We start from the raw sequence: 24652 nt of genomic DNA, 5'->3' as shown, positions 1-24652 counted from the left end.
CTCAGAGGCCACACGTAACGTTAAACTCCATAGGTGAAATGTCCTAGTTTTTTCCCATTACTTCCATACTTCCCCTTGTTGCTTCTTGACCTTTATCCTTTCACATCTTTTTCGTTCCTCCTCCGTCCCGAGAAAGGAGATTAAAGCCGCCTGTTTCTGGTGTGAAATGCTAGCTCCCTGGAAATACAATTAAAAAAAAAAAATCCGTGGGGCCCCCGGGTGGCTCAGTGGGTTAAAGCCTCTGCCTTCGGCTCAGGTCATGATTCCAGAGTCCTGGGATTCAGCCCCACGCCCCGGGCTCTCTGCCCAGCGGGGAGCCTGCTTCCTCCTCTCTCTGCCTGCCTCTCTGCCTACTTGTAATCTCTGTCTGTCCAATAAACAAATAAAATCTTAAAAAAAAAAAACCCTTAGTAACAAGTGTATTGTTTACTGTGGAAAAGATCACTATCTCGCAGTTTTAATAGGGTCAAGGAAAGAGGAGTTGAAAGGATATTTATGAGGAGTTGAGCGTCTAGCTTAAGGTCCATCTTTCAATGCGGGGCTTGGTGAAAACTGGGCAAAGTTCATGATATAATAGTTTAATCTCAGTGCGTAAGATTGAAGTATTGGGATGCTGTCTTGGGGCATTGCGGTCCTTGGGCAGGTTTCTTAAGTTTTCCAAGCTTCAGGTTCCTCATCTGTGCAAGGGTTAGATACGATTCAGTGAGATAATGTGTGACTGTGACACAGGTAAGCGCCAGATAAATGGCGCTGTCGTGCATTGGTCTTACTCCAAAGCCTGAGCTTTTCGCGCCAGCCCACTTGGCTTCCTGATCCCCGACGGCGCACCTCGAGAGCCCTGCTGGGCGATTGCACCAGGCAGGATATCGCTGCGCCCCTTGGCCAGCAGAGGCCGCCCGCGCTCCCGCCGTCCGGGCGGCTCCCCCTGCAGCCGCCGTCGCCTCTCTGCGCATGGCTGTCCCGGCGGCCGCCTGACCGCCGCCCACCTTCCCCCACGGCCGCGGTCTCACAGTCTTGTGGGAGCTTGCGGACATCGTGGGCCCGACGGGGCGCGGTGGGCGGCGTGGACCCTGCAGGGCAGGTGGCGTGAGGTGTGGCGCGGGGCGGGCGGCGGGCGGCCCGGCCAGGGTCCTCGCGGGTCCTCGGCGGGCCCGGGGGAGGGCCCTCTTTGTGGCTGCAGTTGGCAAGATGGCGCCGGTGGGGGTGGAGAAGAAGCTGCTGCTGGGCCCGAACGGGCCCGCGGTGGCGGCCGCCGGCGACCTAACCAGTGAGGAGGAAGAGGGCCAGAGCCTATGGTAAGACCGCGAGGCGGCCGAGCTGAGCTGGCTGGGCCGGGGAGGGCGCGGCCGGGCGGGGAGCCGGCCGGACTGGGCTGGACCGTCGGACAGTCTGACGGGCCGTCGCGGGCAGAGCAGGTCCAGTCGGGTCCAGTCTAGCCCCGGGGCTGACCGCTCCGCTGTTGTCCCCACAGGTCCTCGATCCTGAGCGAGGTGTCCACCCGCGCTAGGTCCAAGCTGCCGTCCGGCAAGAACATCCTGGTCTTTGGTGAGCGCCGGAGGCGGGGCGTTGCCCGGGAAGCTGGGGTGGGCGAGGTGGGCGAGGTGGGCGCCCCTCTCACAGGTCCCAGCCTCTCTCTCACCTCCCGTCTGCCCGCGCGGCCTGCCTCGCCCGGGAGGGCTGGAGATCCTGGCTGCACAGCCGGAGCGTGGCCAAGTCCACTTGCCTGAGCTTGGGATATCTCTTTTGGAGAGTCGAGTGATGCTGGCATGGAGTTGCCGGCACATTCCTTAGTCACTTGCAGCAACATCAACCTTGCTTTAAATGCCTCTGATTTCCTGCCTTCATAGCCTCGAAGTTCACCAAATTGCTGGTGTAGGGAGGGGGAGAGAATATGAGAAGGTTCGGGGAAGGGGGTGGGGGAACGAGGTGACTTGGGGTCAGGGCTAGAGATGATACCGGGGCACTCCTTTATCTTCATGAGTAGTGTGGACAGTTGGACGACAGTAGGTCTTGGAGTCCTTACTAGGGACTTCGCTGCATTATTCCAGCCCTTACTACTGGGTTACCTGGGTCACGTCTGTTAGTGTGTCTGGTCTCCGTTCCTTCTACAAGTGAGGGGGTTTGGTCAGGTTCATTCATCCAGAGAACCCATTGATTGAGTGGTTCCTGTAGGCTGGGCACGGAGCAGCACAGACATCCTTCAGACTTTGCATGAGAACCTCGGGTTAATGAGAGACTAACGTGTTGGTAATTGTGCTACACCATATTGGCATAGCAAGATTATTGCGGGAGCATCACATTGTTTGATGTTTTGGGGTCAGGTGTTTTGAAGGATGTCAACATGCAGGGGCACAGAGGGTTAGTGTTTGCAGGAACACAGAGGTGACAGGAGGGTGTAGGGGGTTGAAAGCTGCCAGAAGCTCCTTGTGGAAGGTGATGGATGAAGTAAGTTGGGACAGATTTGGAAGACTGAAGAGTTGATGCTTTTTACTGGAGGCCTCTGACTTTCAAGGGTCTTTTGTTTCTCCTCCATCCTCATCCTCCTGGCGATCACTGTTAGGGTGGCTTTCTCAGTGTGTTTGAGAGAAGCTTATGGTTTTTAGGTGATGGTCACTACAGAAGGTAATAGAGGACCTTCAGAGATCTTCATTAAATGCAGCATCAAGGTCACCAGATCTGTGCTTTAGAAAGGGAATTCTGGGAGCAGAGTTGCTGGTGGCAAAAATGAGCAGGTACTGATGTCAGGCTGTCAAGTGTTCACCATGGCCCAGATGGAATGTGGAGTATCTGAATGGGGTAGTGGCATGGGGGATGGAGAAGGAGGCCTTTGATCTGTGGAATGCCTCTCCATTCTCATGTCCTGTAATTCCATATTATTAAATCCCAGGGGTGCTTAGTAATGTTTCTGGGTGGTGGTTTGTTTTAATGTTTAAGGTTTCTTTTTCGGGGGTGGGGGTGGTTGTTAGTTGGTGGGAGGGGAATGAGGAGGTGCTTGATAATTACTGAGACTCTGCCCATGAGTTCTGCTTAGGTCTGTAATTATTTTCACCGGTTTCCTAGCCTTCAGGATGGCTTATGAAAGAGAGGTACTAAAATCAGAAGTGAATAATAGCTTCTATTCTTCATGATGATGAGGCAGGATCAGACTTTTTTTTCTAGTTCAAAGTTCCTGGGCTTTAAGGTTCACTATATTTTATTTTGAAGATTTCTTGCTTTTCTTATAGTAAAAGTTTATTTTGTGAGAAACTGACTCCACCTTTACTTTCATTTCTTCAAATGTGTGTCTTATAAATTGTATATGTGCTGCTGAAGCGAGCACTGCATGTCTTACAAATTGTAGAGAGGGGCTGCCTTATTCCATGTAATAAAGGAACGACTGTGAAATAAGGATGACTGCAGTACAATGTCATTTTAGATCTTAGAATTTGCCACCTTTATCACCATCCTCCTCAGCCACTCTTAAAGCAAAGCCTGCTCTGTTTATGATGAATGCAGGTGAGACCTCAGCAGCAGGCTTTGTGTGAAATTCTCAGTTGTCACTTGTGTAAGTGTCAAGACTTCCCATCCTTGCCTAGAATAAATGGCACACTTTGCCTTCTTATGTATATCATTTGTAGGTGAAGATGGCTCTGGGAAAACAACCCTCATGACTAAACTTCAAGGAGCTGAGCATGGCAAAAAAGGAAGAGGCCTAGAGTATCTCTACCTCAGCGTCCATGATGAGGACCGAGATGGTAAGTGAAATGTTGATCTGTGTTAAGGGGCTTATGCATGACTCAGACTCCATGGTTGTGGCTCCTGTAATGTGTCTGGTCAGTCTCAGTTTTCTGTTTAGTTCTAAGAGAGTTAGTCACAGGTGAACAGATGAAACATATGTCTTTTTTTTTTTTTTTAAAGTTTATTTCTTTAAATAATCTCTGCCACCATCAAATTCACAGCCCCAAGATTAAGAGTCTCATGCTCGGGGTGCCTGGGTGGCTTAGTGGGTTAAAGCCTCTGCCTTCAGCTCAGGTCATGATCCCAGGGTCCTGGGATCGAGCCCCGCATCGGGTTCTCTGCTCAGAAGGGAGCCTGCTTCCTCCTCTCTCTCTCTCTGCCTACTTGTGATCTCTATCAAATAAATAAATAAAATCTTAAAAAAAAAAAAAAAAAGAGTCTCATGCTCTTCCAATTGAGATGGCCAGGCACCCCTACCCACTTTTCCTTTTTAGAGTATGTTAATAAAAATGAGGAATTGGGACCATTAACTATTGTTCCGGGTAGCCCCCAATTAAAAGGAGATATTGAAGGTAAAGTTTCAAATGCACATAAAGGTAGTAAAAAAGATATTCTTAAAAGCTTTGGGAAAAATAAAAGCATAAATGCTTTGGACCTTTCTATGAGAGAAATGCTTGGCAGACTGATTTGGGCACACTTACTTTACCATGTCCTACTGGAGAATTTGAAATTGGTATGATTCAGAGAATAACAGCTTAATAGATGTTCATAGTAGCATTTTTCTGAGTCTTTGTGGCAATGTAGAAATGCTAATTTCTTATGTAGAAATGCTAATTATATCAAGATGATATAAATATATATCATACCAAAGCATCAGATTAACCAATATTCACTTGCCTTTGAGTTGAAGAACCCATTAACATTTATTTCAGATTCTTTAAGGTTGCCTTAAGAATTTACTGGTCTCTGGCATTTTTAGGCCACCTACTTGCAGGTCTTTTTTTTGATTGGAGGAGTTGCCCTTACCAGTGGTTAGTTATACATCTTTCAGCAATAGTCTTTTTTATTGTTTGATGTGAGTGGGTTATAAATAATACATTTTTGCAGACCATCATACAGGTAGAGAAAATGGTCTCTGGCTTATCCCTAGTTTGTGATGGGACATGATGTGTCAGAGAACCACTGCCTCCAGGGTTCTGGGCATTCGTTTAACATCACATGTGGTGTGTATGATCTCCATGTAAGTGAGTGATTATGTGTAGTGGGCAGTGGGAAGAGAAGCTAAAGAAAGGAACCATGCCTGGTGAGGGGTAGGCATTAAAATCAGTGGGCTTCAGGTACAGAGCAGTATCTTTGAAGACATCCACAGAACCCAAACCAAAGCCACTGTCTAAAATTTATTAGAATTTTGAAAGTTTAGTTAGATGTAGATAGCTTATACTGTTGAAATAGTCATGAATATAACATTTTGAACAGCATTTGTTTTAATGAATCAGTTAACACAAAAAAGGATAGCTAACAGAACATGGGTTTTTAGAGTGTATTTTGGAGTTTGTTGGGAAAGAAAATAGTGAAATGATACTGGTTGTAGGAGTTCTCACTCAAGGCACGTTTCTGAAAAAATATTTCTCAAAAATGATACCTAAAAACTTTTTAAAATAGGTTATCATTATGGAGACTTATCTTCTGTGGTTTGATCATCCAGGTATAATTTTGGAATCATGTTCTTCATTAAATATCAGTAGTTGCACATTTGTGTGTATGTTTAACTTTTTATTATGGAAAAACCTTTAAAAATAGGTACAACATAGACTTAGGATCATGAAACCCAGTGTATGTGTTATTTGCCTTGAACAGTTACCTTAAACAGTTCTGTAGCAATTTTATTTCAACTATACTCTAACTTGCTTCTCCTTTCACTCCACACTGGATTATGTTGAAGCAAATTTTAGACATTGTATCATTTTGTTTATAAATACTTCCATATGTATGGTAAAAATAGGGACTTTTTTTTTTTTTTAGATTTTTTTATTCATTTGAGAGAGAGAGAGAGAATGTGAGAGCACAAGCAGGGACCCTGGGATCATGACCTGAGCCAAAGGCAGAAGCTTAATGGACTGAGCCACCCAGATGCCCCTAAAAGATGAGGATTTTTAAAAACATAGCTATATTCTTCTTATACCAAAAATAACTAATTCCTTAATATCACCAGGCATCCAATAATTCATACCTCAGTTTTTATATGTAATAATTTTATCTTGGCATTTAAACACAAAGATCCTGTCTCTTTGGCACCGTTTGTAGTATGTGAACTCCCTGTTTAGTGTGCATGACAAGAAGAGCTTGTTTAACCGCAGGCTGTTCGGCACAGCTTACTGCTCCATAGATTTGCTGATAGCTGAGAATGGATTACGTAGGCTGTGGTGCAGTTGACCAATGAACATTTTTGCTTTTATATGTATCTTTTGATTCTTATTGAGAGCTAAAATGCCATTCACTCTTTATTCCTCAGACATTGCTGGAATCTCTTTAGATGTGGATATAACATATTATTGTAGTTAAAAAATTTTTAAAGTGTAGATAGTTCAACAGGCCTCTTGACCAAGGGTTACTGCTCACTGAGCACTTGGGCTGTTTTCCAATTAGGATTTCTTTTTGGAGGGCGCCTGGGTGGCTCTGTGGGTTAAAGCCTCTGCCTTCGGCTCAGGTCATAATCCCAGGGTCCCAGCATCGGGCTCTCTTCTCTGTGGGGGGCCTGCTTCTCTCTTTGCCTGCCTCTCTGCCTACTTGGGATCTTTCTCTCTCAAATGAATAAATAAAATCTTAAAAAAAAAAAAAAGATTTCTTTTTGGTTTTGTCTGGAATTCTGTGGCTGTCACCTTCAAGTTTTTTTTTTCTTTTTCAAGATTTTATTTATTTATTTGACAGCACACACAAGCAGCAGAGCAGGGGGAGAGTAGAGGGAGAGAAAAAAGCAGACCCCACTAAGCTGGGAGCATGATGCACTGATGCAGGGCTCAATCCCAGGACCCCAAGATCATGACCTCAGCCGGGGGCAATTGCTTAACTGACTGAACCACCCAGGTGCTCCTCATGTTCTTAATGTGGGTTTTTTCCAGCTGTGCTGATGGTTTTTGTCAGGTAATAACTTAACTTTACCTACTTTTTTCAGATCACACACGCTGCAATGTGTGGATTCTGGATGGAGACCTATACCACAAAGGCTTGCTGAAGTTTGCAGTTTCCGCTGAATCCTTGCCGGAGACCTTGGTCATTTTTGTCGCAGACATGTCTAGGCCTTGGACCGTGATGGAATCTCTACAGAAATGGGCTAGTGTTTTACGTGAGCACATTGATAAAATGAAAATTCCACCAGAAGAAATGAGGGAACTGGAACGGAAGTGTAAGTACAATAGGATTTTCGTAATTGGAAAATTAACTAGTGTCTATGGGTGGTTCAAGCCACCTTCCTTTTCAGTGTCAAGAGGTTACAAAGCTTCGGTTATGGAGTATGTGGTTTTGTTAGCGCCATTTATTTCAGAATTGCTTTTGTACATTCAGTAGTCAAAAAGTATTTAAAGTAGTCTTATTCTCAAGCATCACAGTTGAAGAAAGAACAAATCCATATTCCTTGTTCTTCATTGGTTCTCTTTTAAAATAAGGGTTCTTTCCTTGCCTCTCAAATTTGAGTCAGTTCTGTGGGTCTTTTCATTTATCTGTTACTCTGGCTGCTGAGTTAGCATCAGTGGCTGTGGAGACTTAACGTGGGATCTGCAGCTTGAGTCCATTGCCCTGGGATTCCATTGAGGCCCCATGGACTCTCTTACTGTCAGGCTTAAAGGAAGCCCTACAAAAGACAAATCTTTCAGCTTTTACCTTAGTTCATCGTGAGATTCAGCAAGTATGATCTTAGTTAGAAATAGGAAGGTCATTTTTTTGTCATTAAAATGAAAGGCTATTTTGAGACTAAGACACCCAAGTCCTTTTGACAATAGGGAACTTTCAAATTAAATGAAGTTTGTTTTGTTTTGTTTTGTTTTTCCTTACTGTGATTCAGAAGCTTATTTTTCCTTTCCCTTGATTCTGTGCACTTACATCAGCTTCTGTCCACTTGCCAGGGAAATGGGAGGGGCAGGGGCTGGGGCTGTGGCCGTGTGCAGCAGCAGCAGTCTTGGCCAGGGCAGTCTGGGCTCAGCCTGGCTCTTTGCCACAGGATGACATCATTCCCTTTAGTGAATTAATAAGGGCTTCTAGAGCATGGCACACAGGATCTTCACACTTACTGGCGGAAGGGTTCAGAAATTTTGATGTGCTTTCTAAATCAGCTCTCTGGCTGTGTGTCTTCCTATCATGAATTCCCCTTGTTCTTGTCCCACACTAGCTAAAATGGGAGTTTAACATCTAAATCTTTGGTTTGCTGTATGCATGTGTGTTTCCTAGGTCACCCGCATGTGTTCTACAGCAGTTGTTACGCACGCAGCTTAGCTCATCTGTCTTCAACCACTGACCTTTCTAGATAATACCTCTTTTTCCCCTGGAATAGAGACCTTAAAGACAACTTCTTAGAATAGTTCTGAGGCTGAAGAGCTCTTTGTCTTTCACTGCCCTTTTAGCATCTTACCAGATTAATGGGTTAATTACCCTGAAGATTTCAGTCTCTGAGTCTGTTTTCTTAGTGTTACAACCTTGTGAATACTTTTGAAACAAAAAAGTAAACTCAAGCCAAGCATATTGTTCTTTTCCAGATAGGAAAAGTGTCTTGTCTTGTGCTGGGTCTATTCTAGGCAGCAGAGATGCACACAGCAGACAAGATGCCTGCTCCTGGGAGCTTGTAGCCCCATGAACTATTAAATTTATTTTGTGCTTAGTCATTGATGTCTGTCACTTAGGATTAGTTTCAGCTGCTTGTGACATAAAACCCAAAATAACAGGGGTTTAAACAAGACAAGTTGATTTCTCTGTCCTATAAATGAAATCCAGAGGTAAGCAGTTGCGGCCTGGAAAGCAGCTCTGGGGACGCAGGTCAGAGATGCTGGCTCCTTCTCCTTATTGCTTTGTCATCTCTAGGGTGTGGTTCTCTTCCTCTGGACAACTAGAGCTGTAGCCTTCACATCCGTGTTCCAGACAGCACATGGAGGAAGAGGAAAAAAGGGGCTGAAGGGTGCGTGTTTATCGTCTTCCTAAGGAGGCTGGGAAATGTAGTTCTGAATGGCCATATGTTCTGGTGTTTCAAGGTTGGGTTTGGTTATAAGGAAGAAGGGAAGAGAGGACACAGGCTGGCAACTAGCGATTACTGGAACCACGTCCATGCCTCCTGACTCTGCTTATCCTTCTGAAGGCCTCTGTTGTTTTCACCGCCCTTCCTCTGAGATGTTTGGATGGTAATCATGCCTTTGTGCTGCATGTTGAAGGAGTGCCTTTGTTAGTGCTGGCTTTAGGTTACATTTTCATAAAGCAGTCAGCCATCTTGCTCATCAGATTCCTGCTTTGCAGATCAGTTGGACTCTAGGTTTTGTATTGAACGAGTAAAGGGATGCACCCAGCCTAGTTCCAATCCAACACCAGTCTCCAGTCTGCTGAGTGTGGAATGCTGCTCCATGCCATTCCTTCAGGTTTGGTTCCCCAGCAGCCCTGAGTCTATGGCATCTGTTTGACTGGTGGTGATGGGGGAGGGCAGAACAACCCCAGAGCTGCTAGAAGGTGGTGCTTGTGTAGGTTAGTCTTTCCTGCTTTATGTCTGGGACTTCCCTTGCTTATCAAATAGAGAAAAAAGATTAGGTGCTCTCTGTGGGATGTTTTCAGAATTGTGGAACCAGTGGGTGATCAATGAGGTAGGAGGGAAAAGATGAGAGAGAGAGAGGCAACAGCTAGGGTAGAGCACTCTGATCTCCTTCCCCTTCCCACTCCCATGAAATGCTAAAGGGGGACCCCCAGGTAGACTGTAAATACTGGCCATCCCACCATTGGCGAGAAATTGTTAATACTGTAGCATGTGTGTACCCTAAGGGAAATGCACATTTTATTACCTGAATTACATGGTCAGTATGTTTTTATCCTCCTTTTTCACCAACCTCTATGTTATGGACACTTACATTGCCTTCTAGAACTTAACTTTCTAGAATGCTGGTTTATTAAAAACATGTGTGTTTCCTACAGTTGCTGGATAGCCATAGTTAAGTCAGTCTAACCCCGGGCTTCCCAACTATTTTTACATCCTGGCATATGTAAAATACAGCAGTTCATGCAGGGCACTGGGTGTCGGATTTTCCTGGAGCTCACCATTGGAGCTGCCCTAGCCCTGCCTCACTTCCCATAGCCACTTAGCTGACCTGTAACTTGCTCTAGGCTCTGCCATGCTCACTCTCTTGGAATTCCTGGTTGAGTGCCTTATGTGATGTTGGGCAATCATAGGTATTACCCAGACTTAAGGCATTTTATTTTCTATTGATCTGAAGATTTGTTAAAATGCAGGGGGGGCATCTGGGTGGCTCAGTGGGTTAAAGGCTCTACCTTCAGCTCAGGTCATGATCCCAGGATCCTGGAATCAAGCCCCGCATTGGGCTCTGCTCGGCGGGGAGCCTGCTTCCCACCCCACCACCCCTGCCTGCTGTTCTGCCTGCTTGTGATCTCTGTCAAATAAATAAATACGATCTTTTTATTTATTTGTTTGTTTAATTTTTTAAAGATTTTACTTATTTATTTGATGGAGAGAGATCACAAGTAGGCAGAGAGGCAGGCAAAGAGAGAAAGGAAGCAAGCTCCCTGCGGAGCAGAGAGACCGATTCGGGACTTGACCCCAGGACCCTGAGATCATGACCTCAGCTGAAGGCAGAGGCTTAACCCACTGAGCCACCCAGGTGCCCAAATTCAGTCTTCTAAAAAAAAATGCTTTCAGGGAGAAAATTTGAGAACCTTTGATTTCTTCAAAATCCTTCAACAGTCATGCTAAGTGCATCAGAAAACCCTTCAATGGTCTTTTTTTCGAAATATAGTAAAGATCTCTTGACTGTTTATATTGACAATGAAATTATATGAATGAGCTTAATGAGGAGAAATTGTGGGACACCTGAGTGACTCAGTTGGCTAAGCGTTTGCCTTCGGATCAGGGAAGGGATGATCCCCGAGGTTCCTGGGTTTGAGTCAGGCTCCTTGCTCAGCAGGGAGCCTGCTTCTCCCTTTGCCTGCACTGCTCCTTCTGCTTGTATGCATGTGTGCTCTCTCTCTCTCTGACAAATAAAATCTTAAAAGCTTCTTTCCCTCTCCATCTCCCTTTGCCTCTGCCTCCCTTAAAAAATGTTTGAAACAGGCATCTGGGTGGCTCAGTGGGTGAAAGCCTCTGCCTTCAGCTCAGGTCATGATCCAAGGGTCCTGGGATTGAGCCCTCTCTGCTTGGCAAGGAGCCTGCTTCCTCCCCTCTCTCTGCCTGGCTCTCTGCCTACTTGTGATCTTTGTCTGTCAAATAAATAAATAAAATCTTTAAAAAATATATTTAAAAAAATGTTTGAAACCTGTTCTGTGGATGAAAGTAGTATGTATACCTCTCTTTAGGTTCTCTTTAATCCATTTATTTGCATTTTTTTAATGAGCATGTTGTGGATGAGACTAAAAGGCATTTTGGTCCTTTTGTCCCATTGGGTATAGAGGGTATAGAGCTTCATATTTGCTCTTCTAGCTCAAAGTAGCTCTAAGTATCATATCCTTGTTTTCTGGCCTGAGATGTAAGCCTTGAAGTACCCATGAAAAGCTGTGGTCTGTGAGCTTTGTGTTCACTTAGCTTCATCAGGGCCATGGACCATTCTCAGCCTGAAGGCGCTCCTGTGGGATTGCACTCTTGGCCTGAAGTAGTGACTGCCTGTGCCAAGAAGTGGACGTTATACTGCTGACTCCTTCATGTGTTAGGCGGGAACTGGTTGTTCAGCATTGCACAGTGACTCAGGATCTTCGAAAGATGAGACTGAGTCCACAAGAGTGAGGGTGATGAAGAGATGTGGATGGGCTGGCCAAGTCCGGCCTCACTCGTTAGTGCAGACATGTGTCAGCTGAGTGGAAACAGCATGTTCTTGTGGCATTCAGATGGTTTTACTAGTCTCATTTTTTAAAAAATATTAGATATTAAGAAATGTGGCTTTTTTTTCATAATAGAAGATATTAAGAGCTTAGAAATTTTTAAAACCTATTTAAGGGGCACCCGCCTGGTTCAGTTGGTAGAGCATGCAACTCTTGATGTCGTGGTTGACTTTGATCCCCACATTGGGTGTAGAGATTACTTAAAAATAAAATATTTTAAAAAAGAGTAGGTAAAAAAATTAAATCCTATTTAAGAGTTGAATAATTTTTTAATTTTTATTATTTCAAGATGTCTAGGAGTATGTCTTTGCTGCTCTGAAGTTACAGTGCTCAGACTGAATGTGTCAGAATTGGGATTTTGCATCACTACCTCCAAATCCCGAATACCGCAGTAGAGCAGAGTTGGGAAGTGTGTCATGACTCTTTATGTTTTGTGCTTTTTTTTTTTACTGCCTTTTTTGGTTTTCTAAAACTGGTATGTGTGTTTATTTGTGTGTGATTTTCTTTTCCATTTTTCATCTGTAGTTGTGAAAGATTTTCAAGACTATGTTGAGCCTGAAGAAGGTTGTCAAGGTTCCCCACAGAGAAGAGGACCTTTGACGTCAGGTCCTGATGAAGAAAATGTTGCCTTGCCTCTTGGTGACAATATGCTGACTCATAACCTGGGAATCCCAGTGTTGGTGGTATGTACAAAGGTATGTGCCAGGGAGTTGTAAATCTGGCTGGGTTTGGCCAGTGTACAGTCCCCGTCTGAAAGAAACTAAGGAGCTTAGCTTGTGTGTCTTCCTGAGGGAGAATTGTACTAATTCGGGATTCATTAAGATACATTGAATAGGTCAGGCTGGAGAATATTGTCATTTAGTGTTGTTGCTGGAAACATGACATGATTCAGTTTGTTCATAGTTTGAGTTAATCTCTCCATGAAGCACTGTCTACTTTATTGAGTGATTCAAACTTAAAACTAAAAGCAGCTTTCTTAAGGCTCTGTGAACCAGTTGGTCTAGCCCAAGTTGATGGTAAAAAATAATAATAAGAGCAGAATTCTGTAGGGTTTTGGTCTCATAAAATCTGTTGGATTTTAGATGATTTTCAGAAAGGAACATAACACTCAATAGAAAAAGAAGGAAGGGAATGCAAAGTTTCAATTTCTTCTACCCTATAGAATGATGACTTTTTAGTCATCATTGAATGAAAAGTTCAGTCAGAGAGAAATAAAGTTGTTTTGGGTTTTTGGACACCTCACTTGCTCAGTCGGAAGACTCTGGGGCTCTTGATTTCAGGTTGTGAGTTTGAGCCCCACATTGCATGTAGAGATTATTTAAATAAATAAATAGACTTAAAACACACACAGCATTTTGGGTTTCAAAAGTACTTTTTCTCAGTCACAAAGTGTGCCATTTGCAGTATATTCTGTGAAACAGGAGTCCTATGGAGTGTGCAGTGCACAGCCAAGTCCCACGGCCTGCTTCCTCATGTGACTGTGTTTAATTCTTAGAACAACTCTGAGGTGATCAGACTGTTCGGTCCCCACTTTACAGCTCTGGAAACTGTGGTCCAGGGTGAAAAAAATTCCCAGTTGTTTTTGACTCTTGTCTAATTAATACTTAGACCTTTGGCTATGGCTTTATTTTTTGGAACTATGAAACTTTAAAGATGATGCTATTCCCATCTCAGCAGGGAGAGAAGCAAAAAGATGACTCCTTTCTCTTTCTGCCATCCCTGCAGTGTGATGCGGTGAGTGTCCTGGAGAAGGAGCATGATTACAGGGACGAGCACTTTGACTTCATCCAGTCACACCTACGGAGGTTCTGCCTCCAGTGTATCCTTGGAACGCTGTGTCAGGGCATCAGAGCACAGACTCCCCGCTCTGTGCCAAGCCAGGCTGTTGTCCAGACAGGGCATCTTCAGAAAGCTCAAGTACATCCTGAATTTAGAACAAGTCTTCTGCCATGGCGAAATTATGTACATCTTTTTACTAATTTTGTATTTTACTGCATCGGAATTTGAGATGTGCTAATTTGTGTCCTTCATCAATTTTTTTTTATTGCTGTACATTTAATAAGGCTTTCATAGTAAAAAGAAAGCTGATATGGGTAGTCTTACTACCAAACTACTTTTGTCATATCTTGGAAATCTTTATAAACTTTGCTTTTTTGCAGAAAAAGTAAATTACCCAACACAATATTGGTTTCGATGCCACACAGGTTTTCCCATATTTGTTGTGTGCTGTCTTGGAGAGAGATAGTGTGTCAGCAGTCTTTTTGAGTCTTACTTCTATAAAAATACAATAGCAGTTGGTGCTATGGACCCGTGCTCTGGAATATGGGGAGGAGGGATAGGTCCCTACCATTTCCTCTGGGCCTTTTATCTTGTCCAGTTCAGTGAAGGGTGCTGCTACATGTTAGGCACCCATGTCTTTGATATGCTTAATGATAAATCGGATCCCGTGTGCACATCTGTCTAGGAACGAGTCTGTGTACCTTGGATATGCTGAGGTTGTTTTTCTGGGCTAACCTCAGAGCCATTAACTTGACTGCTTAGGCATCAGCCTGATGGATCAAAAGGTAGCAGTCTGTGTGTTAAATGAAGTGCATGGTCTGCCAGCCTTGACATGCTCTATGCATTTGACATGTTCATCTGTTATAATTACTGCTTTAATTTTAAAAAGTTTTAATGCTTTCTAGTGATCCTGTGTTAATCAAAAACTGATTCACCTGTGAGTAGTACTTTGAGGATTATGCTTGCATATATTTGCCATTATCTTTTTGCAATGAATTTGTTTTCCTTAAGCAGATTGATTAGATGGAGCAGCATTGATTTACACATCAGTGAAGGAGGAGAAAAACCTCGACTTATTGTATAAGTACATTGTTCATAAAACGTATGGCTTCCACTTTATCACACCTGCCTTAGTTGTGGAAAAGGATGCAGTTTTTATGTGAGTTCTATATAGGTTATTTCAAATCCTTTTTTGTTTTAAATGCTTCTTTTTATAGTACATTTACCCTTCGCATTTTATCCTTCCAAGTGAGGTTCCTTCTGTTTCTGTTGTACACACCCAGCTTTCTGCTGCCTTGGGGTGAAGTGCTTGGGCTGGACCTCACAGGGAATAGATACGCCCAACTCCTCTCCAGATGACTTGCCCATTCTGCCTCTACTCTGAGGGAAGTAGGTGAAGTGAGACCAGGGGTGCTGCCTTTCTTCATTGAGAGCAAGGTGCCAAAACTTAAGCTAGCCATTTTTGCCACTTGGTGTCAGCTCTGATAGAATACTGGCTGGAAGAGGGAGTTGAAGTGTAGGGAACTGGGCTTTGGGGAGCCTGATCTCTTCTATTGAAGTATTTGATTTCTTTGCCATAGGCTGGGAAGATTGCGAGCACCTTCACTGGTGAACCCAGTTGGCATGGACTTCAGCTATACTGAATATTTACTGGGTTTTTAGCACTTCATATATTAGGAGCTACTGGGGCTGATGGTCTTGGGCAGAGATTTGGATACCTGTTTGCTCCAGTTAGTATCTTTCTGTCCCTGGAGAATGATGAGCATTTTGGATGCATGAGTGAATGTTGAAACTATATGGCCTCCGAGAGGACTTGTGCTAGTAGATTGGTGTTTTAAGCTTAAATATTCTCTTGACTTGGAAATTACAGTTCTTAAGGAACTACTGATCACTTCCTAGATGCCCAGGTTCTATGCTAAGGATGCTGAAATTAACAAGATGTTGTCCCTGCACACACGACTAGAGGGCAGGGGTGGGGCAGTATGGGGTAGTGGAGGCGGTGTGGCAGGGAGGGCAGAGGGGTGATGGCGGAAGGCTGAGTGTGTGCGCCTAGCAGGCCAGAAGGAGTGGAGGGGCAGGAGGGACAGTTTCTGAGAAGGCTGAAGATGTGAAAGCCAAGAGCTGTGGGGACTGAATAGGGTTGCTTCCTGGACATTCAGGGAGAGCCCGATTCAGTCTGCTTACGGATGGCGAAGCTAGAGCCCAAGATGGATTTTAGAGAATTGTTGTCCAGAGCAGTCAGGAAGGCAAAAAAGACACAAGCTCAGTGAGTTGTATGTGGGTGCCCAAATCACTTGGGATCCTGAGGAACAGGAAGCCCAGGAAGATGGATTGGGGACTGGGGCTGTTGTGGAGAGGAGAAGCATCTCACAGCTTCCAAAGGCCGCCTGGGTCCTCGTGGCATCTTGATCACACCTTGTCCCTTTGTGTCTTTGATCCTGTTGGGAGTTTAGCTGTTTGGAAGCTGGCAAGTCAGGGTGGAGCTGAGAACGCAGTCTGGTCACAGAGCTGTGAAGCTGGGGTTATGTGGGGAAAGGGAGTCCTGCAAGAACAGTCAGGTGCCATTTTGTGCAGCTTGTAGAGTTCAAAAGTATGTTGTGTAGGGCTTTCTGCAGTTGCTCTTTCAGGAGAGCCTGGTGGAAGGCAGCTATGCCCACCACTATACCACCAACGCTGCACCAGGAGAGCCTGGTGGGAATGTAAGCTCCTGCAGCGTAACTTAATGGAACCTGGGTGCCATCCTGCTTAGCAAAATCATTCAGGGCAGCACCCATGTAGGAGCCTCAAGGACTGCTTGTGTCCCTTTGCTTTGGGGCCCAGGTGAGTGTAGGTGCCTTCGTGCCCTCCTTTGCTCTGTATCTTCCCACACCAGGAACATTAATGAAGCAGTCCATAAGAAAAAACGGAAGAGTTCTCAGAGAGAGCTCCTCTGCACTGAAGCCCAAGACAAACAGTCTCATCCTAAGCTCTGTCCTCTGTGCTGTTCTTTGTATCCTCCACTGTCGGAGTAAGGCCCCATTGTGTCCTTGCTCTTCTGGGTGGAGCCGTGTGAAAGCTCTGAGCACTTCCTGTGGGTCAGCACGTGTAGTTCATCAGCTCTCATTTTGGCTCCTTGGATATTGGGCCCATGAGCTCAGTCTGGGGTAGGACCTGCGATGTCAAGCTGATGGGTTATGCTGGCACTAAATGTTGACTTGTCTGCCACAAGCTACAAGCCAGCCCCAGCAACTACAGATCAGATCTTGTGAAAAAGGCTCTCATCTGAGAGCCCTCTCTAACCCGAATGTGCTCTAAAGTCTAAAGTGCTGTGAGACAGTCCCAGGAGAACCAAATCAATTCCCATTTCCTTGCTTTTAGACCTGCAGGTTGGGACAATGAAAAGAAAATAGCAATTTTACATGAAAATTTCACAACTGTGAAGCCAGAAGATGCATATGAAGATTTTATTGTGAAACCACCTGTGAGAAAGGTACCCATGTCAGTCACTTTTGGGATGTAGGGTTTGTGTTTTATTGGAGGTTTCTTTGTTTGTTTGTTTTGTGAGACAAGAAACCTATAAGGAAAATATGTTTTGCATATTGAACCACTTTCAGGAGAAGAAAAATGTAATCCAAGGGCCTTTTAAAAAAAAAAAAAAAAAAGTCAGCTCAAGTCTGGTGTTAAGTGAATGGCTCCAGGTGGTGGGGCATGAGTGATGGAGTGCCCACATGGAGTTGGGCTGAAGTTTCCCACTAAGTCCTGACAGTCCACCACTGCCTCTGGATAACTGTTAGGAGATCCTTGTGCTTCTCTGACCTGCAGGGTTAGGGTTAGGCCCTGGCCCTGATCGGGGATGTGTTTAGAACCTGCCAGACTTAAATACGTCAGTTGGCCACATGCCAAGGCTGGTCTTGGAACAGAGTTGTTTCCAGACTAGGAAAAACAGAATGGTGCATTTGCAGCAGAGACTCTCCCCAGGATTGTCCCATGTTGAGACCCGAGCCCAGGATTCTTCTTTCATTGAGAATTTTGATAGTAGTTTGGGTGTTCTTGCCCTGTGACCACAAATGAGTATGTCACTTTACTTCACAGCTAGTCCATGACAAAGAGTTGGCAGCGGAGGATGAGCAGGTGTTCCTAATGAAACAACAGGTAAGAAGAATCCCGGAGGCCAGAGCAGAGACCTTCTCGTGAGTGAAATACCAGCCCCCTGGGGTGAGGCTGAGGCCATCACAAAGAGCTTGCAGCATTAACGGGCTTGTAACCAGGTCTCCTTGTTCCCTCCCATTTCTAGCATTGGTACAGAGTAGGGGTTAGACTGTCTGCCTCAGGTGATCCACTGCCTGCTTGCAGATTCTCAGCGGTGTGAGGTTTAGTATCATTTTAAGTAACCTTTCTGTCTGGAAACTAGGTTTCCTGACATAATACCTCCTGTATTGACAGTTTACCAAGTGCCTTGACCTCACTTCCATTTTTTTACATTGCTCCACACAGCCTTGTGCATGAAGGCAGGAGAGCTGACATATCCATTTTTTAGGTGAAGAGAGTAACTTCCCCAAGCTGAAAGTTGGAATGGAAACCCAGTCTCACCTTTCTGTTTTACTAGCAGTATTGTTAGACCTGTCTCTTAGCCGTCTCACGGGTCCACCTGATGGTGCAGGCAGCTCAGTGGGCTGGGGTGTTGATGGTTCTTTTGCCAACCGGTCCCTTCTTCTGTGCCCTCCTTGCTTCCTTAGCTCCAGAACTGGTTACTTGGATTATTTTTTTCAATATATACCAAATTGCTGAATTTAAACTTTCTGCATGCATAATATAAAATCTATGGCTTGGTTGTTCATGGCGCCCTCTAGTGGAACACTGGAAAGTAAGTGTTTCTGCAGAGTGCTCTGGAAGTGTTTCTTCAGTGCACTCTGCAGGCCTTGGTTAATGGCCAATATGTCCCTCTCTTTGCAGTCACTCCTTGCCAAGCAGCCAGCCACGCCTACGAGAGCCTCTGTGAGTACCTTAAACTAAACAGGGTCAAGGCTCAGTGTTGTAGGTGTCTTCAAACTTCATGCCATTATTTCTTTCTTTTTTTTTTTTTCATGCCATTATTTCTAAGAGCCTGTGTTTGTGTGGGTTTTTGTATTTTCAAGGGAATTTGGTTTCTCTGAAGGCCCAGGGCCAGGAACATAATAAGGACTCAGGAAATGTCTGATGAAGGAATATAGCTCAGGGAAATAGAGGAGCAGGCTTTATTACCTTGATCTTGATATCTCTTCTCTAAGGAGAAACTAAAGTCTAGAAAGAGACTGAGCTGGAACAAACTCCCAGTCCTGCCACCTGTCTCCCTAGACTGAAAAACATCCTGCAGAGAATGTCTTCATTTTTGAAATATTTATTTCCTGTTATTTTTATGCCTTTGTGTAACTTGGGCTGGTTTTGGACTTAGGAATCCCCTGCAAGAGGACCCTCTGGCTCCCCAAGAACTCAGGGCCGGGGAGGGCCAGCCAGTGTACCTAGCGCCTCCCCAGGCACATCAGTAAAGAAGCCGGACCCCAACATCAAAAGTATGTATCCTGTCTCTGGAGAGTGCTTAGTCTTAGGCCTGAGCCCTGAAGGGCTTCGGTGGCTGGGTTTCAAAGGTGGACACTCATGACAGCTGGGCTGTTCACTTCTCCCAAGAAGGGGCTGCTTTCCCCTTTTTCTTGCTCAAAGGGAGGGGGCTCACAGTTGACAGGGACCAAGGTCTGTCCCTTTGTTGGAATCAGTGACCTCTGCATCTAAGACCCCAGTTAGGCCATGCGGGTTCCTTCAGAGAGAAACACAACATAAGAAGTCATTTTGGGGGGCATCTAGGTGACTCAGTGGGTTAAAGTCTCTACCTTCGGCTCAGGTCACGATCCCAGAGTCCTGGGATCGAGCCTCGCATCGGGCTCTCTGCTCAGCAGGGAGCCTGCTTCCTCTTCTCTCTCTCTGCCTGCTTGTGATCTCTGTCTGTCAAATAAATAAGCAAAATCTTTAAAAAAAAAAAAAGTCATTTTTTGGGGCACCTGGGTGGCTCAGTGGGTTAAGCCTCTGTCTTCAGTTTAGGTCATGATCTCAGGGTGGTGGGATCGAGTCCCGCGTCAGGACTCTACTCAGCAGAGAGCCTGCTTCTCCCTCTCTCTCTGGCTGCCTCTCTGCCTACTTGGGATTTCTCTCTCTGTCAAATAAATAAATAAAATCTTTAAAAAAGGAGCTTATAAAATTTTGAAAAACACTGCCTCGTAGATGGGGAGATGAGGTGGAGCATGAGTTATATTATGTCCCTAAACAGATAGAAAATGTAAACAGGTTTGCACTTAATCACGCTAACAGTGGCTGTATATAAGGAGTGAGAGTGAATGAATGTGCTTAGTGTATAGGGAAGATGATAGCCACAAATGGATAATTCCAAGCTGAAAACTAGTTTTGTGGTGGTGTTGGGTCGTCCAATGGCGTGATGCTCTTTTTCTTAATGTTTCCATAGATAATGCCGCAAGTGAAGGTGTGTTGGCCAGCTTCTTCAACAGCCTGCTGAGTAAAAAAACAGGTTCTCCTGGCAGTCCTGGTGCTAGTGGTGTGCAGAGCACAGCTAAGAAGTCAGGTACCGAAGGGCCCTTGGAGATCTCTGATCCTTGTGGTTGACCAGCACTGGATGTGGGGGTGGGGGCGCGAGTGGACAGGAGCATCTGCCTTCACCTGACATGCAGATCCTCCGTGTTCTGAGCAGCCAAGCAAGTAAACTCCTCCGTACCTTAAACGGAGCAGGACACTTTACAGTAGGATTACCTTACTAGCTTGCAGGTTTCCTTGGCACACTTAGGGTAGAATTTATGTACATTGGGTTCTCAGGAACTGACTGTTGGGTGAATTGAGGTACATTCTAAACTGTACATGTGACTGGTGTCCAAGCTATTCATGGGAGGTCATGGGAGGATATTTTATTTATGATATTTAGTATTCTATGATGCTTTATAAAGATTTTTGTTCACTGTGCCTAGTCTTGCCATGAGCTGGAGCCTGTGACCCCTCCCTGTCTCCCTGGAGGGTCGTCCCTTCCTCCTCCATGAAGCTCCCCACTTGTCACACATACTCCTGTCTGTGGCAGCCCACCCTCCTGTCCTTCCTTGTGGGCCGTAGGGCAAGTCTTTGTCTTGGAGGCCTCTGAAACAGAAGAGCCAAGTTCCTTGAAATTACCCACTTTGCCAGGAAGCTTGAGACCATAAGGTTTTTGCTTTTACTTTTCCGTTGACCATAAGAAATGTTAATACAGTATTTTCCCTAATTGGTGTTTTCAGATGAGAGGAGGTCCACAGGAGATCACTCCATGCTTAGGTCAGCCAGACCTTCAGGGACTCCTCGGTTCTTAATCTCAGTTGGGTCTGGTAGCCCAGGCTGCAGGCTGGTATCCCCTGATAGGAGATAAGGGTCATTTCCAGGCCTCAGTTAGCATTTGATAACAAAAGAATATGAGGACCGACTTTGTGCAGTATTGAAATGTCTGGCTTTAGTCTTATATTCTTACTGAAACATGGTGTTTCCAGACTACCCGTGTGAGTTAGAGTGTTGTAATTAAAAACAAAACCTAAACACCTGTTCTGAGGCACAGAAAGTAGTTTTTGGTATACCAGAAACTCACATACCGCCTCTAAGAAGGAGGTGATGACAGTGCATGGGGTTGGAGTTGGGTAGTAAGAGTGTTTTCAGAAAGGCCCTTATATTTGGCACAAAGGCATCCCTAGGCAGGGGGCAGTTATGTATCCAGGGGAACTCAGACCTGTGATGTTTGGAATTGAGAAGGGTTGAATTAGCGGATCTCCTTATAATCATTGCACTGAAAAACGACTTGGTTTTATTCTTACTGAGGTTGGTATCGCCACAAATGATTACGGAAGTCTGTAATTTTAAATGTTCCTTTTAGGAAAATAATTTCCCCCGTCACTGCTGACTTTTTTTTTTTTTTTTTTTTTAAGGACAAAAGACTGTGTTGACAAATGTTCAGGAAGAACTGGATAGAATGACTCGAAAACCAGACTCCATGGTAACAAACTCTTCAACAGAAAATGAAGCCTGATCCTCCTTAAAAAGTGCATATGTAAAATGACCAAATAACTATGTATATTGATCTGCTAAGACAAGGATTTTTCTGATATGGCACATGCTATCAGTTTTTTGGGGCAGGGGAGATGAACTTAAAAAATACTTCATTGACTCGTCCGAGTATGAAATGCACATTTAGGAAGGTTACGTGTCAGACCCCTTTGTTAAGGATAACCCTTGGACTCTCAGGCATGCGGCTCTCCCGTGGGAAGCAAGTGCAGCTGGGCTTCTTGTGGAAGGGAAGGTAGATGAGAGGAAGAAGGCCTGCTTTCTTTCAGGGTGGAGCAAATGAGACCAGGAAATCATTGATCAGAGGGTGCTTAGTCTGACCAGTTGCGTGTTAGCAAATTCACTTGTTCTTGGGAAGCAGATTAAGTAGCAGCAAGTCCAGGAAAGAGAAAGGCTGAAAGGAGGAATGAGAGAAGTGATGGTGGGGAAGCCGAATGTTGAAGGAGATGAGGAAGGCAGAGATGAGCAGTGTGAGTAAATACTGTGTGGTCAGTAGAAAGTCGAGTAATCATTTTTAAGGCTTAAAATCAGAAACATTTCCAGACTAAACACTAAGAAAAATGGGAATTAGACTTGTTCTGAATGCATCTTTAACTTACAACAGATGTGTAGAGTGTGGGGGTGCCTGAGTCAGGTGGAGTTGACACGGGTGGGGAAGATGGCGGCTGCCTCACAGTCACGTGTGTGGCCCAGGCCATGTCTTGTGGGACGTGCTGGGCTCCACGGGTTTGCATCAGGGCAGACAGTCACTGTGGGGTGTGTTTAAAGTCAGCAGTTACAAAATTAGTTTACTTTGAATTGTTTTCTAAATAGCTCCTGCTTTGTTTTTTAAATTAAAATAAATTTTTTTATACTACCACAGGCTGGCCTACTAATAGAGAATGGGTAACCAACCTCTCATTTTACCATAATGCAATGTGCTACACAAAAGTTTGAGGGAGGTTTGTAATGTAATTGCACTCTGAATTGGCTTGCACCAATCCCTGCCTTACGGTCTGTGGAAACCTTCATGGAGTTCCATTGATGCAAAAGGGTCTTGTCCTAGCTCTCTGGTCTGATTAGTGCTATCAGATGGACAAATAAGTGTGAATGTTTTATATTGAAAATGGAAATGATACATTTCTCTTGTTTGTGTTTTTCATAAAGTGTAGCTTTTTTTTTTTTTTCCCCCTTATGGAAATAAGTGTTTCAGTGTTTCCATTTAGGGCAAATTTCATACACATCGTCACGTCATACCACCATTCTGGAAATGATTTCTGTGGATTTGAAATGGCACTTTCAATTTTATACGTGACAGAACATTTGAATGCAAACACTACCATTAATATAATGTATAAAACATTTGTTGTCAAACCAAGGGAAAAAAACCACAGTTCACTTATGTGGAGTTTACTTTTTTTTATATGAATGTTTGTTGTACTGTGTCTGAGCATAACTTCCCTAATGTCATTACTTTTACATACCACATTTGACTGACCACTAATGTAGTACTGGGCATAACTTAATATCCTGTGTTATATAACAAGAAAAGACTCTAAGACTGTCTTGAATTGCTTTTTTTGTAAAGGTCTGAACACTGTTAAGGAGAAAGCTGAGTATTTAGTTGCCTTTCCGACAAACAGAAACATGTTCCTTGTGCCAGTTTTATTGTTAAAAATACACTTTTTCACCCCTTTTTAAATTCAGTTTTTGTTTTTAAATGTATTGTGGCTTCCGATTACTAGATCGTCCAGATAATGACGGTAAACTGACTGTATAAGGATAGCTGTGGTGTAGTGACCAGTAAATACAGCTGTGGCCGCACTGATGATGGGTCCCTGAACCCCTCTCTCCACAGCAGCTGGGGTGGGGGTGGGGGCAAATGAGTGACCTCAGAAACAAGAAAGAATTATTAGAAAGGCACATGCCCTCAGGGCATACAGTATGATTTCAAATTGTAATGCAAAATTTTCTTTAAAAAAATTTTTTTTTGTCATTTAAACTGAAAAGCACTTTTGTGTCAATATAAAATGATGAAATGCTAAGACACCTGTCTTGTGAGGGAAGGTTTCTTGGAGATCACTTTTAGTTTCTCATGACAAGTGGATGCTCCTAGTAACAAGACACTGGTGCGTGTAATTTCATGTGCTCAGTGGTTGCCAAAGTCTACCAACTTTGGGGAGCTGCAGGGTTCTTTTGGGGGGGAGGTGGGGAGATATTTTTTGTTATTTCGGGGTTTTCAAGCAGTGGAACCAAAGGCCGAACAGTAAACAGCCTTTACTTTTTAAAGTAAAACTCATTTTATTTGCAGAATACACTTGTATGGTAGACTGTTAAAGACAATTTTATGACTATTTATATATATTATAGTGGTTACATCTGCTGTTTGTCTTTAAAATGGAAAAATCAAAGAAATAAGCCCAACCTTGAAGATGTGGCCATAAGGGCCATGAATTGGTCTTTCCTAAAAATGCAACGGGTATGCTGCTAGAATTATTTAATTTTGTTTGCACTTTTTTTTTTTTTTTTTTTTTTTGGATTGGCATTTTAAAATCACTATTTAAACTGAAGACTTTGTTGTTTTTTATTAGTTTAACAAAGTTGAAAGTGACTGCTCTGTACATCATGACCTTAACAATGTTGATGCTGTAAGTGAAAGTTCACTGTCATCTCTATACTAAGTTTATTGGTGTTTTTAACTTAAAATTAGGACTGCAGATTATTCCCCCACCAGCCTTAGTCCAGGGGTGTGGCTCTAGCCGGATGCAGTTATGCGACATGTGGAACCTTGCTTTCTAGTGCTGGAAGAGAAGATGTCTCTAATTACTGGCTTCAATAAACACGAATCCAGACTGCTTACAACTTTTGGTGGCTTTCTTTATGGTAAATCATCTCACTGGAGATAAAAGTTGAATTGTCTGCTAATCATATGGCCTGTCTACCATGTAGCAAAAAATGTATACCTCTTTCACTAAAACTGAACAGAAATTCTGTTAAAGAAGAAACATCTTGAAGCCAT

General features: G+C 44.1%; 1 protein-coding gene across 2 annotated transcripts; it reads left to right on the top strand.

Moving 5' to 3' along the window:
- Positions 1–938: 938 nt before the first annotated feature.
- On the top strand, positions 939–24495 carry DYNC1LI2 (dynein cytoplasmic 1 light intermediate chain 2). Of its 2 annotated transcripts, XM_004744313.3 has the most exons (13): positions 941–1295; positions 1472–1545; positions 3618–3734; positions 6890–7120; positions 12310–12479; positions 13510–13603; positions 14587–14722; positions 16921–17032; positions 17635–17694; positions 18496–18537; positions 18974–19091; positions 20033–20149; positions 21519–24495. In XM_004744313.3, exons 1-13 carry the CDS (start codon positions 1189–1191, stop codon positions 21617–21619), a joined length of 1479 nt encoding a protein of 492 aa, XP_004744370.1. In that variant the 5' UTR covers positions 941–1188; the 3' UTR covers positions 21620–24495. The 2 variants fall into 2 exon arrangements, with proteins under 2 accessions (XP_044932076.1, XP_004744370.1); XM_045076141.1 differs by lacking the exon at positions 18496–18537 and having other exon boundaries at positions 939–1295.
- The last annotated feature ends 157 nt before the right edge of the window (positions 24496–24652 follow it).

Source organism: Mustela putorius, unplaced genomic scaffold, assembly GCF_011764305.1.
Source record: "Mustela putorius furo isolate JIRA1106 unplaced genomic scaffold, ASM1176430v1.1 tig00000174_pilon_pilon_pilon, whole genome shotgun sequence".
Classification (NCBI taxonomy): domain Eukaryota; kingdom Metazoa; phylum Chordata; class Mammalia; order Carnivora; family Mustelidae; genus Mustela; species Mustela putorius.
The sequence above is the reverse complement of the archived record's forward strand: the minus strand, read 5'-3'. Positions and strand labels throughout refer to the sequence as shown.